Source organism: Lissotriton vulgaris, chromosome 2_1 (genome assembly GCF_964263255.1).
Source record: "Lissotriton vulgaris chromosome 2_1, aLisVul1.2, whole genome shotgun sequence".
In the NCBI taxonomy this organism is placed as follows: domain Eukaryota; kingdom Metazoa; phylum Chordata; class Amphibia; order Caudata; family Salamandridae; genus Lissotriton; species Lissotriton vulgaris.
The window spans coordinates 1,726,915,526-1,726,936,448 of NC_141687.1; the positions used below are offsets into that span (position 1 = coordinate 1,726,915,526).

Here is a 20,923-nt window from a genome sequence, read left to right on the forward strand (position 1 = left end):
CTTCACAAAGCCTGCCGGGAGTCACGCAAACGTGCCGCAAGGCACCCTGGGAGTCACGCAAATGTGGGCGCCATCTTTGATTGGTGAATTCTTTGGTTTTCTTTTTACAATATACGCGTTACGCTCTAATCGCGTTATAAACACCGCTAGTCATCGACATTCTTCTATTTCACCCTGAGCTCTTTTATTCTCTACAAACTTTGCCACGTTCTCTATCAACGATTTAAAGGTACTGTTTTCTTGATTCATTCACCTCTAACACATTCACTGGAAACTCTTGTTGTGTGTTCTGCCACTGTGACACACACACATTTTAGACAAGCTGTTGTGTGTCCTGCTACTTGCTATTGTGTGTCCTACTACTGTGACACACACACATATTAGACAACCTGACATATTAGACAACCTCTTGTGTGTCCTCTACTGTGACACACACACATTGTAATTTGATACACTTACTTGGAACTGATTTTGTGTGTCCTACTGTGACACACACACATAGTAGACATTTCTTTTCTTATTTTCATTTTGTGCTCTATTTTTCTTTATTTAACAACAATATTCAAAATGTCACTGCTCCTCCTTTCTTTTTGTCCTCACCTGGGGATCCACCTATTAGATGGAAAAAATGGCGTAAAGTGTTCGAAAGGTATGCAAGGGTGTGTGGATCTAGTTTGAGTGCTGAAAGGAAGACAGCCCTACTTTTACACTGTTTGGGGGCAGAAGGACAAGAGGTATTCGATCATTTGCCTGACATTGATGATGGTAGTTTAAATGAATATGAAATATGTATTGCAAAACTGGATGAGCATTATCTTCCTAGAGTCAGTACAATTTTAGAAAGATATCATTTTGGTCGGAGAACACAAATGGAAGAAGAGACGATTGAGAACTATATTACAGCTTTAAGGAAACTTGCTTCCTCGTGTAAGTGTGGGGCAAGTCTTGATGAACATATTAGAGATCAGTTCATGCTTGGGTGTTATATTGAAAAGGTGAGAGAAGAATTGTGGCAAAAGGATGAACCTTCTTTAGAGGAAGTTCTTACTATTGCTAAGAGGATAGAACATTCTATTAAATGTGTAGAAGTCATTAAAAAGAATGGTGAGAACAAAACTACTAAAGAAACTGTGAATGTTGTGAAATCTACTGCTAGGACAAGTGAAAATCACCAAAAAGAGTCTGGTAATGAAAATGTTTCGAACAAAATTCCTTATAAAAAAAAAGAGAACAGTTTGGATTTCTCCCAAGTAAAATGTTACAGATGTGGTAAAATGGGGCATTTTGCCACAGATAGACAATGTCCAGGTTGGAAAGCTTATTGTAGTAAGTGCAAAAGGAAAGGACACTTCACCTCATGTTGTAAAGGGGGAAACTATAGAGGTAGAGTGAATGAAATTTTTTATGATTTTGAAAATGAAGATAATCTAGATGAACACCTAGATTGTGGGCAAATTTGTATTCAAACTGTAAGTGCTGAAGAAGCAAAGAATTCCCCTTGTGATGAAATTTTGGTAGAAGGTTATCCCACAAAAGTTTTGTTCGATTCTGGCGCAAAAATTACTATTGTAGCAAAGGATTTTTTTTTTAGTAAGTTGGGACATAAACTTGACCTGTCACGCCCCGATATAAGACCATTTGGTTATGCTGGTCAACCCATTAAACTACTTGGGGTTTTTGAAGGAATGATTAATTATAAGAATAGGTTGGCCAAAGCAAAAATTTATGTTTCTCAAAAAGGAGATAGCATAATAAGCTGGTTCGCTCTCAAAGATTTGGGTGTTATGCTTGATCCGAACTCGACACCTCCTATTCTTCTAAAAGAGCCCTTTCTCTGCTCACCTCAAATTGTTTCATTAGTTTCTCATGATTTCACTAGTGAACTGAAAATCAAATTTCCTAAAGTTTTTTCGGAAAATTTGGGATGTCTTAATGACTATTGTCATCGTATCATCTTGAAGAAGGATGCTATACCTGTCTGTTGCAAAGTACGAAATGTACCTGTAGCAGTCAGAGAACAAGTTAAAGATGAACTTGATAAGCTGGTCAAGGGAGGCATTATAGAAACAGTAGAGGGAACGGAGTGGGTTGCCCCGATTGTCGCAGCCAAGAAATCGGACAACTCTCTCCGTCTCTGTGTTGATTTAAGAGAACTCAACAAGTGTGTGGTTACTGATCATTATCCTCTACCCAAGATTGCGGACATGCTTATGCTACTCAAAGGTGCTAAAATTTTCAGCACCATTGATCTAAGGTCCGCGTACCATCAGATTAGATTGGAAGAGGATTCGAAAGATTTAACCTCTTTTGTGACACCTTATGGCACTTTTAGGTTCGTCAGACTACCATTTGGTTTAGTGTCAGCCACATCGGTTTTTCAGAGGGCATTAGAGAAGGTCTTAAAAGGTCTACATGGTGTCAGAGTCTATCAGGACGATATTCTTGTGTTTGGCATAGATAATTCTCAACATGATTTTAGGCTGTTTGCTGTTCTAGGAAGGTTGTGTGATGCAGGTTTGACTGTCAAAATTGAGAAATGTAAGTTTAGAAAAACTTCCATTGATTATCTAGGTCACACTATGGAAGGAGGAATTTTGCCTAAGGAAAATCTGATCTCTACCATTTCTAAGATGTCTCCCCCACAGAACAAGGAAGAGTTGATGAGTTTTTTGGGACTTGCTGAATATTATAGCAAGTTTGTGAAAGACTTTGCCTCTTTATGTGCCAATATGAGATATTTGTTGAAGAAGGGTGTAGATTTCATTTGGGGAGAGAAATGTCAGCACGAATTTGAGGTCGTCAAAGAGAGGCTAGCTTCTGCTCCGAAATTGAGCAGTTTTGATCCTTCTGAGAAATCTATTTTGATCACTGATGCAAGCTTGAAAGGTTTAGGTGCGGTACTTGTACAGAAATTTGAGGGCATTGAGAGGGTCATTCTTTTCTTGTCAAGGAGTTTAAAGGGAGCTGAAACTCGATACTCGGTAATTGAGCGTGAAGCTCTCGCTGTTTACTGGTCAGTCAAGAAGTTTAAAAACTTATTGTGGGGAACAAATTTTGAAGTCAGAACGGATCACAAGACACTTTGTGAAATTAAAAAAAAAAAAGGTATAGATGCGGTGTCTGGTAGGATCACAAAATGGGTTGTTGGTTTGCAAGATTATGATTTTGATGTAAAGTACCTACATGGAGTAGAAAACAAAGTGGCGGATGCCTTGTCTCTCCTTGTTCCCAGTTCTGAGATTGAGGAGGAGGAAGATTGTGATGAGGATGATGAGATGGTTTGTGTTGTAGAAGAGGCTGTCATTGATAAAGAGAGGTGGTTGAAGATGGTTCAGGAGGATTTGACTCTTGTAGAGGTACTTAAACTCCTAATGACAGGATGGAAGATTAAACCCAAATGTAATGAAGGCCTTGAGAAATTTTGGCATGTCAAAGATCAGCTTTCTGAACAGGATGGCTTACTTTTTAGAGGAACTAGATTGGTTCCACCCCTAGCTCTTCGGGATGAGCTTATGTCTTTAGCACATATTGGCCATTTAGGAGTTTCTAAAACTAAGGAGATTTTGAGGAGGTCATATTGGTGGCCAAATATGGATTTGGAAGTGGAACGCAAAGTTAGGGATTGCATTGACTGTGCTCTTAGTGAGAAGGTAGCAAAACCTAAAGTCCAACCCATGGTGATTAGAGACAGACCAGATGCGCCTTGGAAAGAGGTGGGTTTGGATATTTTGGGGCCTATTACATCAGCTGGTTGTGAGTGGTATGTTCTTGTTCTTGTTGATTTCTTTTCTAGGTGGCCAGAAATTGCCATAACTTGTGGTATCGAGACTAGGCATGTGGTGGATTTTTTGACCAAACTTTTTGCTAGAGAGGGCATCCCTAACGCCATCCTCACAGATAATGGTCCCCAATTAGTCTCTAAGGAGATGGAAAATTTTCTGTTAGAGCAAGGAGTTAAACACAAAAAGTCTTCCCTTTACCACCCAGAAACCAACGGTATGGTTGAGAGATTTAACCGTGTTCTTAAAGAAACTATCAGAATGGCTAAGTCTGCTGGCACAGATTGGAGGACAGATGTCTTTAAGAAGGTTAAGGTTTACAGGTTATCTCCCCATGCCGTTACTGGAAAGACCCCCTTTGAACTTTTTAGATCACGTACTCCTAATACCCTTGTGGTACCTGCATGGGTCAATGATCTGCAACCACCTCCTCGTGATGACTGTGATGAGTGGATGTTGCGTGAACTTTCTAGAATTGAATCTAGGAAAAAGATGTTTGATGCGAGACATTCTGTTAAGATCACACCTGTTAAAGTTGGAGATTGGGTACTTATTAAGAATCCCTGCAAAAACAATAAGGCTCTTTCTACTACCTTTAAGAAGCCTATTCGTGTCATCAAAGTTTTTAAGAACGCCATCAAAACTGCTGATCATCGTGTTTGGAATTTGAACAGGGTGGTGGTGGTTAGCAATGATCTTGTGGAGGCTTCTTGCAGTCGTCATTCTCAAACTCCTAGAGTTGAGTCTTCCTCACTTCTTCGCAAGTCTGCAAGAGTTTCTCATTCTCCTAAATATTTAAAAGACTACGTCACTGGATGATTTATGTTTTTGCATTGTCTAGTTTTCCCTTATAATTTTCTTGTTGTTGTTAGAAGGGAGATGTGTGGCATCCTGGTTCTGTGTGTCTGTGCCTCATGACATAGCTGCGCTGATGTCATGAGGCACTGGATTCTCATATGGAATGTTATCCTTTGATCACCAAGCAGTTGCTATCCTACTTTATTGCTGGCTGGATGCTCACCTGTGGATGGGATCTTTTCTTCAAATAAATCTCTACTTTTCACCTTCAATTTGTGGATCCTTATTTTACAGCTAGCATTATGGTGAAGTTTAGAATCAGGAAAACGGGACAAAGTGATGAAGGGCAAAGTAAAGCAAAGGCAATTTAAATATTATGGAAAGGTGGGAGAAGTAAATGAGAGGCAGTGGTTTACAGTGGAGTGTGAATGTGGTCACACTCTAATCGAGCTCCCGACTGGGCAACCCAATCTCCTGCTATCCATCATGCTGCAGGGCCACAACACTCAAACAATCCTGCTGCTGCTTGCAAGGGTTACCTGTTGCTACCCGGTTGCTGTGCTCTACTTCTGTCCCAGGCTGCCTACTGTGCTCCCCCATAAGGGGTACTGATATGGTAGTTTGTAGGTTCTCACTTCCCCAGGTGCGTAGGACAAAATAAATAAAACCACTTACCTTGTGCTCGCCGCATCGCTGAAATACAGGTTCAAAAAAATAAGCTATTACGAATTCACTCTGAAGCAAACTTCGGGACAGTTTAATTATTGGAAATACAGTGACGCTGGTCTGCACCTCTTAAAATATTGACCTTTTTAAATGCAAACCTAAATTTAATGGACATTGATTTATACAATTTACAAAGACAGAGAAGAGTAGAAGGTTCCGACCCAGACTTCATCACATGGTCAGAAACAAATGCTGGAATTATCATGTTGACCAAGAGGGAAACATATGTGCCACCGAGTAGAAGACAATTTGGGGCATATTACCGAGGTGTGCGTTGCAAAACGCACAATGCACATCTCCGTATCGCCGGCTATCGCCGGATTTCAATGCCTAATTAGCGTGCAATTATCAATGCGCATCAGGCAGGCGATTAGAAATCCAGCGATAGTCAGCGATATGGCACATTAGCGCATGAAAACAAACGTTGTTTTCATGTGCTAATGTGGGCCTTGATACTATGGGGTGTGGATTTAGCTTTATGATCCACACCCCTATATTAACAATGCCTAACGCCTGGTCGGAGCAGGCGTTGGGAGACCTGCGATGAATGAGTTTATTGCAGGTTTTTGTCTCCCAATGCCTGCCTTGGTAATAGGGTGTTCCCACCTCCAACCTCATTTTTCATGTGGTTGGGCCTGGGAACGCCCACTTTGCATGTCATTAGCGATGTTTATCGCCGACATGCAAAGTGGGCTTGGCCCAGGCTTTAAAGTGCCCTTGGTAATAGGGCTCTAGCTGTATCGCCACTTTCGCGGCGCAATTCGCCGATAAAGCGGCGATACTTGCCCTTGGAAATATGCCCCTCTATTCTGGCACCTGCTCCCACAAATGGATGACCAGGTCCAGATGAGGCTCTAAACCATCAGAGGTTTAAATCAAAACATTTTTCTGCATATAGGATTTAACCTAGGATTTAACTCAACCTGTTTTCTGCAGCTTGCCTTGCAGCCAGGAAGTACTTGGCAATCCACCCCAATGTGATTTCCTTACCCCTTTTGAAGTGAAGAAAAGGAGTGAGCTGCCGACTTTGATGAAAACATCTCTAATGTATTTGAGCCAAGGAATTCCTCTCAGGTCCACTAGTCACAGGTTAAACAATCCTCAATGGCTTCTTTATAATGCAAGGCATGTTGGATGTACCATCATGATTCTCAAAGAAATAAAGGAGCCAGTTAGACCACATACTCCAGACTCAACTCCTTGTGTGTTGGGTTATGTTATGTTATGTTAAGTGAAACTTTTTAAGCGCACTAACACCAGAGGTTTCTTGGCGCTTCTTGGGTAGTGAGCACTCTCACTGGGATCCCCATTACTCACCTATAAACCCTGTTCTGCTCAACTTGTAAGGTACTTACATCATATACCCCAGATACCTACACCATAGGTCAATAATGGGATACATTTTCTTTTATATATTTGCAATAAAGGAAAAATAGTTTTTGGGCTAGGTTTTGAATCTGTATTAAAGATAGACCTTACTACTGGGGTACTCTCCTTGCTTGATATACAAGGATCCCATAAACAAGACTGATCAAAAGTAACCCCCAAATAGAGAAACCAGGTAACTCTCTTCAGCGTATTCCTGTTAATTGCTAACTGACTCATTTTCATGTTGTTGGGCCACAGTCAGAATAAACCTTTTGGAGAGGTTAGTTTCCAAATTCAGTTTCCCCATAAAATCTCCAGAACTGTCAAATAGAATTTTGAGACCATTAGGATTTCTGCCTAAGAGGACATCACTGCCTACCTACATTAAAATGGGAATAGGTTTATTCTTAACTACTGGCGGCAAGTCCAGCTCTCTACCAACTAAAAAACCTCAAGGACGTTGATATGAAGCAAAAACAAGATAGGGGCAAGCATGCAACCCTGGCTTACTGTACGATTGAGCAAAAAAGGATATGTGCCTTCTCTCCCCATCCCCAAACTGAACAGTGGCAGAGAGTTTGCCATGAAGAGCTGGCAGAAAGTCCACTAACAGCCTCCACTCCCATTTGGAGCAAAACATCCCTCAGCTTCTGCCTGTTTACACTATCAAACATGCAGGAAAGGTCCATAAAGGCCAGGCATATTGGACTACGCTCAGCAACATTATATTTACTCATCAGCAAATGCAAATTGACACATTGCTCCATATTAGCCAGACCTGTCTTAAAACCAGACTGAAACTCAGGGAGGTTCATGGACACTGCTGTCAAACACAAAAAACCTTCAGGAATAACACACCCAAATATGTTTAGAGTGGACTCTAGTAGGAAAATCAGACAGTAGCATTGATGGTCCTGGATGTTCCCCTTTCTAAACCCCAGCACAATGACAGTCCGACCACCAACCGTTCCCCGTTTAGGTAGGGTCGGTGGGGCCTGGTGGGTGTGGTTTTGATTTCAACAGTTGACCAGGCGGGAAAATTACATAAATAATTGATTTTCCTTCCTTGTTGTCTTTCAAAATCTCCCCTATCAGACAGACATGCACACTTTAAAACTCTCAACCCAGCTGTCTTGACAGCTGGGTTGAGATCAAGCATAGACCTCCAGTGCTCTATGGAGGGCTTAGTGAGTCTGCTTCATCCAATCCTGGCACTGCTCTCATGCTGTTTGAGAGCAGCGCTAGGATTGGTTAGGGTAGTTGTTGGACCCGAGGAGAAAAGATTAGTGGGACGTAGCAAAAACATGTTTTTAATTTCATTTTTAAAAAAAAAGATTTTATGTTTCCAATTGCCCTAAATCGACGACATGCATTACATTACCATTTTAAAGATAAACATTTTAAATTTAAAACGATAATGAAATTAATGTAATGCAGGACACGAGAGCGAGTAAGGTGCAGCTCAGACTTTATTGTATGCTTCCAAAATCTTCACTCTAGCATTGCGGCTGCTTTTTACCTTTTCAAAACACTTGGCTAATCTTGTCACTGTTGTATTGTTATGAAGTAGTGATACTTGGGTCAGTTACTGTGTAGGAAATCATCTCACTCTTTGGTCTGCCGCCGGGGCTCCCGATGGAGCGGAGAGAGTGCTGATGATTGCACGCCATACCTGAGCGCCATTTTAGGTTGGTTGGCATTTCAGTGTTTCGTGTTGCTGCTCACGCACTACTTCCGGGAGGGCACTTCAAAAGAAATGCTTAGCCAGGCGCGCAGCGGGTGCACCAAATGCAAGCACATCTGCGCCTGTCTACTCCTAGACCGCACCCAGGTCCAGTCCCCATGGCAGTCCTGCCCCAGATATTAGGCCAGAATCTCCCTTTCCAGTAAAAGTCTCCATGACCTAAACTACTGAAACCATAAGCAAGACTGTTTTAACCTGTGAGCTCACTGTCAGGGCTTGGAGGGTACTTGCAAAATCTGTGGCTTTCAACTGCTTGGCCTTTCCAGCCTTTCTAAGTTCATAGACCTCAGCCTAAAACACCTAGAAAAGATGATTCCTTGGATTATATTTGCATGCTGATTAATGTCCGCCCTCTAGTGAAACATGCTTTTGAAGTAGCAGAACTCATTGACTCTCACAAATCTGATATCATGCTTATCACAGAAACCTGGTCTACCAACCCCTCTATGCCTGAACTGCCGGATACCATCGACATAGGCAGTACCATCCATTTAAAAGAGGAGGGTGATTGGCTGTCATCTAAAGTGAGAATATCAGGGCCAATTTCACTACCATGCAGTCTGAAAACTGTGAAGCCCTGTCATTCAATTTAGGGCACATAAAAATATACCTTCAGGGGCTCTCTTATTTATCGCCCTCCATTCCCGAAACCTGGCTTGTTAAGTTCTATGAGCTCACTACTTGAAGTACATATTTGTAATGCTAATTTTACCATTTTAGGAGATTTCAACTTTCACTTAGAGCAGGGGGAAGACAAGGACACTGCATCCTTATTAGAAATTATGGATGCAGTAGATCTTAATCTTCTTAGTACTGTTTCCACACATAAAGCTGGGCATACGCTAGATGCAGTATTTTCTAACAACAAAGATATCACTAGTCTTAAAGTGCTTCCTCTAGAATGGTCTGATCATGCAGCCATCTTTTTTATGATTAACTGTCCTGCAGCTAACAACACTCCAGAGCAAGGGGCATTGCTCTGCTCAACTCAGAGCCTGGGCTAACATTGATCCAAATCATCTAAAGCAGTTGTTAATATCATCCATGCCCCGGCTGTCGTGAATCTGGAACTCGCAGCAGAGGTATATACTTACTGACTCAACTCCAACTTTGCCCAAAGAGTCCCTATAAAGAAAAAAAACCAATGCAGGACTCTCCATCTGCCCCTTAGTTTTAGGAGGCCTTGAGGCATGAAAAACAAAGCTGCAGATGCCAAGAGAGGAAATGGAGAGCCCAATATATTTCCCACAAGAGGGAAATGTATACATTTTCACTAACCAAATATAAATCTCTTCTGATAACAGAAAAATCTGCCTATTTTTCATCACAAATTGAATCAGCTAAAAACTCAGTTAAAGTACTTTGCCAAGTCATTAATAAGCTCACTAGACAACCAGATTACAAAGGGGATTGGGTTAGCCAGTCTTTCTGCAATAAAATTGCCTCTAATTTTAAAGCCTTTGTAGATTCAATTGTCTACCCCTTTGATCACACTGACAACCATCATCCTTCCTATAATTGACCCGACAATAAATACTCTCAAATCTTTTTCCGCTGTCTCTTCCACGCAAATAAAAGACCTCATATTGACCATCAAATCAGGCTCTGCAGATGATCCTTTCCCGCCTTCAGTCATTAAGTTGGTCCCCGATATTATAGCAGATCCATTTTCAAGCATATTTAACAACATGTTTAAGAATGGTATCTTTCCTCCCCCCAAAAAAAACAGGCCTCCATTCTGCCCCTTCTATAAAAAAACAAATGCGGACCCCGAAGATCCTATCAACTACCAGCAAATCTACAGACTCCCCTTCCGCGCTAAAATAGTTGAAAAAGTGATGAACATCAAACTTAATCAGTTCATATTGGATTTCAATCTCCTTGACCCCACCCTGTTTGGATTTAGATTGGAGCATGGGACAGAGACTGCTTGATCAAGGCCACGGATGGACTAAAGTTCATCCTGGATGAGGGGGAATCAGCCGCTCTAATCTTGCTGGACCTGTCTGCGGCATTCAATACAGTGAATCATTCCATCTTGAGAAACTGTTTGGAAGTAAAAGGCATTAAAAACCTTGCTCTGAAACTACTTTCCCCCTGCCTTGGAGACAGTGAAAATGTGATCAACATCGATGCCTTTTCTTCAAAATCTTTCCTTCTGCCCTGTGGGGTTCTGCAGGGCTCTTCACTTGGCCCCACCCTTTTTAATGTTTGTGTTGCAGATCAAACTCCTATGGTTCTATCCTTCAGGTTCTCTCTTACACCATATGCGGACAATACGCAAATACTGCTATCATCCACTAAGAATGCATAAGACACCAGCATCCGTATTCATAACTGCATGAAATACATTTATGATTGAATGAACGAGCACTATCTTACTCAACGCCGGGATGACCGAGGTGATCATACTCAGCAATAACCCCAATTTCTGGTCTGCTCTCTGCTGGCCTGCAGATATGGAACCCCTTCCTGTCCTACCAGGAAAGCGAAATGTCTGGGGGTCATCATAGATGATCATCTACTTCTAGGCAATCAAGTCAATACAGTGTTCTCCTCCTCATATAACATCTTGAGAATGCTAATAAAAGTCATCTTTCTGCCTATCTCAGTTAGTAAAGTCAGTGATATCCACCTTAGTATTATCAAAAATAGACTACTGTAACTGCCCTACGTGGCCTTGCAAGTCCAGTGTTTAAACAAATTGCAGGTTCTCCACAATTCTGCAGCCAGACTTCTACTAGAGATACCCAGGCATCATTCAGTTTCCATCACACTCAAAGACCTCCACTGGCTGAAGGTCAAATATAGAAATAACTTCAAGGCCCTTCAACCTATAAAGCGCTACATGATTCTTGGCCCACCTTTTTGAAGGAAACCTTCCATTGGTACACCCCAACTAGAAGCCTAAGATCATCAGGCATGCAGAGAATAAATTCCATTAGATTTAAAAAATCGAAATGAGGTGGCAGTGCTTTGTGGTCAGAGCAGTTACATCCTGGCACCTCCGGCCACTCATAAAAAGATCTGCCCCTTCCTTGCTTCAGTTTAGGGAACTTCTAACAACTTGAATTTTTTATCAGTAGGTTCTATTACTCTGCTCACCATCTCTCACAGAATCAGCGCCAAGACACCTTCAGGTATACGCCGCGCTTTATAAATTGGGTAACATAACATAACATAACATTTGAGCATGAATTTAATTTATATATTTTCGACCCCATTTGCACGCACCCCGCCCCATAGCTGGCAGCCGCCACTTCTTATAGCATAAAAGACATATTGATGTGAAAGTTGGGCAACCTTGGAGCAATGTAATCAATATAATTTTTGTCATTAAGTGGTAGCAAATCCTGGTGAAAAGAGAAGCCCAGTCGTTGGGTCTGATGTTCATAACTAAAACCTTCATATGTGTCTTGGAAAATATGATAGAATAAATCACCGGTCAGAATGCAATAGTATGTTTGAGTTTGCAGAAACTTTGCAAGTTCCTTTCTCCCTTCTTCAGAATACTATTTAGTTCCTGTTCCTTGGGGAGGAATGCAATGCTTTTCGCAACCTGGTATTCGCTTTCAAACCTTGATTTCTCTTTCCCTCAATGGGCCCTCGTTGGTTTCATGAGCAGGTGCCTCATGTCAACACACAATGTTACAAGGCACTCTACAATAAAAGAGGGAATAAAGGAGGGATAGAGATTAATGGAGAGGCATCTATTCGCCACCTTCGAACAGTCAGCAAATATCTGGTGAAAAATGCTCCTCATATGCTCATGTTTCCAAGCTAGCCTACATCCATTATCTTTAGTTAGAGTTTGGGCCTGACAGTCCACTGGCTCATTGTACCTCATTGTTGGACAGACAAGCAAAATTACAAGTAGACTGTGGTTCTGGGAACCAGCCCCTTCCTCTTTAGATACTAGTGGCTAGGTTTCCCGAGATGAAGATGTATTTGATGGCTGAACTACCACCCCTACCTGTGTATGTCATCATATTATATGGGGACATGCCATTAGGCTCAAGCACATTACATAGATAACAGGACATCAAATAGCTAAATAACTTAGCAGCCTTCTGGTCTTGATGCTGAGAAGCAACCAACCGATCATGAACAATGTTAGAAATTGGGTTGTTGGTTGACTGGGGTATGAACCCTGGTCAAGCAGCAATCACAATCCTAGTCAGGGTAAAAGGCAGGCAAACACTGAATTAACCTGTGCCCACCCTCTGGTAGCTTGGCACAGAGCAGATAGGCTTCACTTTAGAGACTGTGAGTAAAGTATTTGTGTAACATGTCAGGCAGGAAAGCAGGGAAAACAGCTCACAAAAATATTCAACAGGACATTAGAAAAATAACTATGGTTTTAATAAATAAAACAAGACTAAAACAAACATGTGTTTAATTTAAAAAAATGAAATTTAGCTCAAGGGTTGGACCCTAGTTGCCCATGCCTATCGGTTTCTCAGGCCCTTGTCTTGGTTTGTGCACCTGTAATGATGCAGAAGGCCCACAAGTCTTTAAGAGTTTGTAAATCCCAAAATTTGCAAACCTTAAAAAAATTAAAATGTATTATTAAGAAATAAATGACAAAAATAATTTCACACGTTTTTTTAAACAATTTAAAAATAATTAAATTAACATTGAAGACTCCTACACTTATTTGGCTATTCGCAGTAGGTCGTGAAGAGCTCCTGACCTTCTCAACCATCCTATGCCGGTCTTGGCTGAGGGCCAAATTCACTGAGGGTGGCTGGTCAATACTGGTTGACCACCTTGGTTAGAAATGTTAGCAAAGCAAGGATTTACATGCGTTAATTAAGAGTATTTAAAAAACTGTGCAATCAAAAGACATGAAATGTATGTTACATTTTATTTTTTCAGTGTTCATATCAATATCTCGGCTCAAACCTTTGGTACATGGTTCACGAACCAAACGATGTCTCTAGAGTAAAAAGTATCTCTGCTTTTTTGTCTTTAAAAGCCAAAGAAGCGGAGATAAAAATATCGCCCTATCAACAACAGGGTGCTAACATGCAAAATCACATGTTAGCACCCTTTTTCACTACGCTTCCCTTTGCATCTCTAATGATATGCAAAGTGGGCGTTCCAGAGCAAAATAATAGGAGAAATGTAATCCAATGGGAGGTGGATTACATGGCTAATCGACCATGGGCTATCAACAAGGATATCCCTATCCTTGAAGTTTTATCGCTGCATTACCAGCGATAACCTCCCAAAATGCCGCTATCGCTGGGTTTTTTATCGCTCGTCATGAGCACTGGAGAGGTTAATATACCCCTAAATACACAGAATGCCAGAATTGAGTCTGCTTGCTGTTTTAATTTAAAAACTGTATTTATTTTTTGTTAGGGTGCTAACTATATTTGAAAATACATGGTTCAAAGGTTAAAAGCTCCTTCTAGCGCAAAGGTTATATTAAATGCAAAAACATTATAAACCTGTTCATTTCTAAGTCGTAGATATGTACACAGCTGGATGTATCAGAATGATCAAAACGTATAAAACTAACACAATTGCATTTTATTTTGTTATTATTTGCAGCCTCACCCATGTGTTTAAGGTTCACAATTGCAGCACTTTTTCAAGAACTAAATTGTAGATATTATGGTGAAATATTTATGTGCTTAATCGTTTTTGTTTCAACCCTACATTTATTATCGTCAGTGTGCGTACTGATTTCTGTTGTGAAACTCTAGTTCAAACACTCTTACCAGAGCTAAAGAGCAAATGAGATACTAAATATGAAATCATGCTGTACTTAATGTTTTTATTTCAAGGCTGCATTTATGGACAGCTACTACATTCTTTACGACCACAATATAGTATATAAAATGATTAGTTCCAGTGTTATATAGGGGCTCCAAAATCCCTATATTCATGAGAAAATGTATGTCTATGTACCCTTAATCTATGCTAAAGTTTTACATGGCAAAGGAGCTTCAATATGGCAATGCCTGATTCTCATTTATTTTTTTAGATCGTAGTCTAACCTTTCATCTGGTAGTCAGAGCTTCTTACATTCAAAATAACCTCTCATTTTTCCTTTTGGATTAGAGCTACAGGTTCACATTTAGCGATGCACAGTTCTCAGTGGTTGACACGGCTATAGGAAAGCGCATCCCCTACAAGATCCGATACATGGGCATATACCTGGTGGTGGAAGGAAGCAATGGAATGATCCTTTTGTGGGACAAGAAGACTACCATCTTTGTCAAGCTCACTACAGCGTTCACGGTGAGTCTTGTAGACCTGGGGTTGTTATAATTCAGCAGTGGAAGGTCTCCAGCTCCTTATTCGGATCAGCCTTGGCTAAACAAGCAAGGGTGATACAACAGCAGTAGAGCCATTGACCTGCTTACAGACAGTCTCACAGAGCTAATACCAAAGAGACATTGTTGAATTCATTCATAACACACTGAGTGATCAAGAAACGCTCCAGCCAGACACAATGGGAATGGGGGATTGACTTGCAGTCATACAGATTGTAAGGTAGCTTTTGGTGACTAAAACTATCAGTCAACAGAGTGTGAAACTGTAGACTTGCTAACAAACTACAGAGGAAACAACCATGTTATTTCTATGTAGTAATGAATAGATAAATCCACATTTCAAATGACTAGAAGAAAGTAGTACGGTCCTCTTTGTGGGGCTTTCTAAATAGAGGAACGACTAGAAGTCTGGCAAAAAGAACTTCACTGACAATGAAAGCCGGTTCCTTGAGACAGTCGGAATATTAGACATCCACTCAATGCTGTCATTTTTTAGGGCAGGGGTCCTCAAGGGTGAACAATTATTTAAAATTGCACCACAGTCAAAAGGTAAACACTGGTCAGTTAATTTCGACTGATGGAATAAAAATATGTATATTTGTGAAGTTTGACTATTTTGGATATGGGTCTGAGATATTGATCCTTGTAGAATGTCTCATTGATTATTCCCAACCTTTGCATGACAATATAGAAACAGAGTTTTACGAAGTCCAAGAGATGGGCTCACCAGTGTCTTAGAAGTGAAGGTTGAAGCCAAGTCCTCCAACATCCTTCAAGTTCCTTTCAGGTTGCAGGCGAAAAAGGACAATCAGAAACAAATGATCTCCACAGCAGTGACTTGCAGTGATGTAGTGTGTTAGTCGTGATGAATGGGATTGAGGGAGATACTGAATGGGGTTAGAGACTTTCAGTTAACATCTATGGTGCAGGTACTATCAAACTGAGTGGTATTCTTAAATCTTTTATTAAAAAGCGATTGAATAAGGAGAAATTAAAGATTTCGTAGCAATATCTCAAATTGTATCAAACACAGATGATGATGGGGTTGTGGCACACAGTGCTTGTGCTTGAGGCAAAGAGGCTGATTTAGAGTTTGGTATAGATGGCCCTCTGTAGCAACTGCAAGTACCCTCTTTGTCAAACTTAAAGTAAGCTCAACCTGATTTACAGGTGGGCAGATCTTAAGTATGTCAACAAAGGAGACTACTCTAGGGAATATGTACAAAGAAGTGATGGAGTGAGGCGTTAGCCGCCATGGCTTAAAGCCTCACTCCACCACTTCAGAAACGCAAGGCTGCACCATATTTACAAGAATATGGTGCAGCCTTGCATTTCCCCCTGCGCTTGCGTTACACTTAGCAGCCTAGCGCCAACGCAGGCACCCTAGCACCATAGTGCAACGGTGTCTGTGTGCAGGGGAAGATTGTTAATATGCAGGAATGAGTCCCTTCCTGCACATACACAATTTTTAAATGCCTTTTTGTCACTTCTAAGTATGCTGCTTAATGCAGCACACATGGAAGTTACAAAATACCTTTTTTTAAAGATTGTTTATGTGCAGGAAGGTCACCTTCCTGAACATAAACAATCCAAAGCATGTTGCTCTTTACATGTGTGCTGCACAAGGCATCACGCATGAGAAAAGCAAAAACGAGGATAAATAAAGCATTTCTCCTCGTTTCGCTAAGTTAAGACCAGGTTTTCCCTGGTCTTAATTTGGCACTGCCTTCTATTTACGCCACCATTGTAAATAGGGGGCAGCATCAAAATCAATGGGTGCTGCAGTGTAACGCCCACCGCAACAGCCACTGCCCACCCATTTCATGCTAATCATAAGGGCATTACGCTGCTTTGTAAATAAACGAAGCCCTTACCGCCACAGGAACGTTGGAAAAAGTAACGTTCTTGTGGTGAAAAGTACTTGTACTTATGCTCCACTGTCTCTTTCGTTGACATACTGTGACATACTATCCAACAGCCTGATGGAGTAAGGGCTGTTGGACATTTAAGCCATTTGAATGCATACCTGGTTTAGATTGATTGGGCAGTCAATGGTCAGTTTGTACTCTCCTATAATGTCAAGGGGCATAAAAATTCCCATGTTGTGGGGGGTCATATGTTTTTGCTTTTTCTAAAACAGAATCACAAACCGTAATGGCTGCTCTTGCCCATGTTTAGAGTTGTGCACCTGGTTGGCAGACAATTCAAATTTGGTGAAACAAGCACTATGCATATGCTGGGAATAAAGTACACCGCCTCTCCTGCAGACTTACCTCTACCTGCCAAACTCTAATTCAGCCCAAATTTCACAGCATATGTGGAGTGGTTACTTCAGACATTTAGGATTAAGAGCAATTTATTCAAAATGACCGAAAGTATGATAAAACAATGCGGTATACGGTATACTCAGACAAAGAATTTAGATTATGGCACTAGATGGGTGGGTCATTAATCATGAGTTCTAGATAAATTATACTCCAGCCACTCCTTGGGAAACTCCAAAGAAGAACATATAATATATGTATTGTTCGTTGATTGCTTTACTGAAAAATCCTTCCACAATGTAGTGTCAGCCCCAGAAATTAACATTGAAAAATGTGTATCTATCAGTAGCAGGGTGAGGCTGGGGAGGGGGCAGGAAAGTGGGGGGTGGGGGGTGGGGGGGGGTTAAAAACACTTACCTGTGAGGGCCGGCAGCCGCATCTCCTCTGTCCTCTTCTTCCTGACTTCCTGACTCCTGTCCTGCAGCAGGATGCAGGAAGCAGCAGGAAGCCCCAATAGCCAATCACAATGCTGCAATGCAGTGTTGTGACAGCGCCTTGGATCAACGCTCAGCCAGGGAATGGGGGCCTGGGCATGTTCAGCCTGCATGGAGAAGATGCGAAGTGCGCATGAATGTTTGGCTGGCCAAAGCTGTAGCAGAAGAAACATAAAATTATAATAGCGCGAGTTCTTATCATTTTATGTTTCCTTTACATCACTGCTGAGAAGCAGTTGAGAAATGCTCCTCCACCTTAGCCGAGGTGCCGCCACTGGCCTCTATGTATTTCTGGGGTATTGATTAACCCCAAACGTCTTTAGCAACGTGTGAGGGCAATTTACTCATGCACAGTAGCTGCGAATGTCATGCCTATTACATTCTAACTTTGAACCCTTCACCTCCTAGGGTGCGGTGTGCGGCCTCTGTGGTAACTTCGATGGGAACAGTTTGAATGACTTCACCACCCGAAGCCACTCTGTGGTCGAAGACGTGGCCGAATTTGGCAACAGCTGGAAGTTCTCCGCCTCCTGCGGGGATGTGCCCCACCCTCCAGTGCCCTGTGCGGACAATGCACCCAGGAGATTCTGGGCCCAAAAGCAATGCAGCATAATCTTGAGTGTTACCTTCTCTGACTGCCACCGCCAGGTACTTAACCGCGTCACCACCCTTAGAAAGTCAGTGCCCTTTCAGGGTTAATTCGCCACTTTAGTAAGGTTCAGCCAGGGCACAAGTCCTAAAAAAAGAAGTGGGGGGACACTGATGTCACGACAGGAAGTGACGTCACGAAAGGTGGCTTGCACCATCAGACTTATTGCCTCCCCTCGCTCACCCCTTAGACGTGATTGCATCAGAGAAGCCAGTGCGTGAGCAGCGTTCTGAATGAGTCCCAATCTCGCCCCAGAAAGGCCAAAGAATGAATGTGTGGTTCCATTTGCTCCAGTTATCCAGCTCCCGGTAAAATAAGTGGGGGATAATGTCCACCCACGTAGTACCCCAACTCGAACCTTGGGTACAGCTCTCAAGTGAGGGTCTTTGTCAAAGAAGGGTGACTGCCTTCATTTCTGTTCTTGATTTTCTTGGAGCTAGAGAGATTAATCTAATTACGAGAATTTACCCTGCTTTTTGATTTGCGCCAAACAGCTCACTTTGCATTTTGGTACATTTTGTATGTTTTTTGTTTTGTGTTTGCAATTGTAACAATATGTAAGAAACATCTCCAACTAATGATCATCTCGCTAAACAAGGACGAGTGTCTCATAGCAGCAAAACAGATATTAAAACTAAGCAACTGTGCTTGGAAACGGTAAAATGTTAAAATGTATAGAAAATCATCGCCTTTCACTCTGCTTTGGGGCCGTTATCAGATACAGCCATTTGTAGGGGGAGGTGGGCAGTGGGATACAAAGCTGTAATTTCGGGTCCCATGAGATACAAAAATTAGGAAGCAACTAAGCCATGACAGTATGACAGTTTACAGAGAAAGAACTGATGTGACAAATATGCTATACATGCTATAGATAGCGCGAATCTGCCCTGCCATTTCCTCATGCCCACTTGGTTCAGGGACTACATGGAGTTTTATTCAGGTGCATTGCTCCAACTTGAATTATTGGTGGGGAGGGGGGGTAAGATGTCGATTCAGAGTAAAACTATGGAGTAAATGTCTATGTATTTATTTTTATATAGCGCATATATCACCGAATCGGTCTCAGAGCGCAGAAAATGATAGTGGTAGAGACAGACAGAGTACCGAGAAATAAATATGATAAACGAGGATTCGGTCCTGGAGGAAGGGCTTTTGACTCTCAACCTTCACAGTGGTCGCTGGCTTAGGGTTTAGTAAACTAAAAGGACTAACTAAATACATAGAGGCTTAATTACAAGCCACTTGCGCCTCCGGTGCATCACTTTTAATATTGGAAAAAGTGACGCACCGGTGGTACAAGGAGATTGTAAATAAGCCCCATAGTGTTTCCCCACAAGAATCAGAATTCAGGAATTTGTGTCTTCATATGTTTAAAGTAATGCAATGTGCATTGGTATTCAGCCTATAAAAACCTGAAAGTGTGCATTTCTAATACTTAACCAGTCACACGTCTGAAACAACAGAATCAGACATAACAAGCGAACATTGGGAAACAGCAGTCATAGCAATTCATGTCTTCTTGTCATTTAGCTTATAGTAGCTAGAACACGATTGAGAGAGACGTATCCAAAGGTTCGTCAATGTTAACCTACCAGCCCACTACTAAGATAACTCAACTGCTGATTCCTGCCAATTGTTATTATAAATACATACATACATATATATATATACATATATATATGTATACACATATATATAATATAAATGTACATATATATATATATATATATATATATATATATATATATATAAAATATGCATATATACACACACATTCACAGACGCATGAATATTTATATTTATATATATGTGTGTGTGTGTGTGTGTGTGGGTGGGTGTGCGTGTTTGTTGAGTGTTTTCTGTGTTTTGGCATGGGCCAAGGACCCAATGGGTTACATGTTGTACTGTGAATAAACAATTAACAATGTATAAGTAAAAACATGAATGCGGGCTAATAAGGGCTTCTCTCATCCTGGGGCAGATCGACCCAGTCCCATACTATGATATATGTGTGGGTGACGCCTGTGCCTGCGACACCGGCGGAGACTGTGAATGCTTCTGCACTGCGGTAGCTGCCTACGCCCAGGCCTGCAGCGACACTGGAGTTTGTGTCTACTGGAGAAGCCCTGAAATATGCCGTGAGTACCACACACATACCTTGCAAAACAAATGAGCAACACCAGGCAATACAGGGGAAGCAGGAGGAAGGGAATCACAAACAGGAGCACAAGCACAACGCTCTCTCAAAGTTTCCTCTGGGAGTAGTTGAGTCATGCTCCTGCCTACATTATCAAAATTCACGAGTGTGTCAAAAGTTCTTGGAATTCCATCCAAAGACAGTGAAATATCGTCCTTTCTCTCCCACCTTTGACACAATTTCACTGAGGCAATACAACTCACCATGTGATAACAGCATTTGTGCATTTGTCAGCATTTGCCAGCATTTGTCAACAATTATTTTACCAATGTATTTTATAACACAGGGCTTGACTATGAATGTGGTTAGAATAGCCTTGCTCACCACATATATGTTCGGAGGATGATATTCACATACATGGCCTCTCCTGCACCCTTCGTTTTAAGGACCCTGGAAGGAGTGTTTTAACTGGAGAATTGTGCCACCTGAGGTTAGAGCAGTGGCAAGAGTTGTCTCTGGAAATGCCATATCACATGTAGACCTGGGTAGATAATTCATAGTAAATTATAAATAGCAGCCAATATAGTGATCAACGCATGAATATATATTCACCATTTTCCAGTGGCAGGCAGATTAGTCTACAGTGCTGGTGCTTCTGGGCCTGTTTGTCCTCCAGG

The 20,923-nt window shown here is 41.5% G+C and overlaps 1 protein-coding gene across 1 annotated transcript in view; it reads left to right on the forward strand.

Annotated features, from left to right (window-relative positions):
* Positions 1-20,923, forward strand: part of LOC147733200 (mucin-5AC-like) — a 224,208-nt gene that overhangs the window by 103,727 nt on the left and 99,558 nt on the right. Inside the window, exons 19-21 of the mRNA XM_086956009.1 lie at positions 14,488-14,667; positions 17,869-18,108; positions 20,091-20,247. Coding sequence (XP_086812135.1) covers positions 14,488-14,667; positions 17,869-18,108; positions 20,091-20,247 — 577 coding nt within the window. The remainder of the gene's footprint in view (positions 1-14,487; positions 14,668-17,868; positions 18,109-20,090; positions 20,248-20,923) is intronic.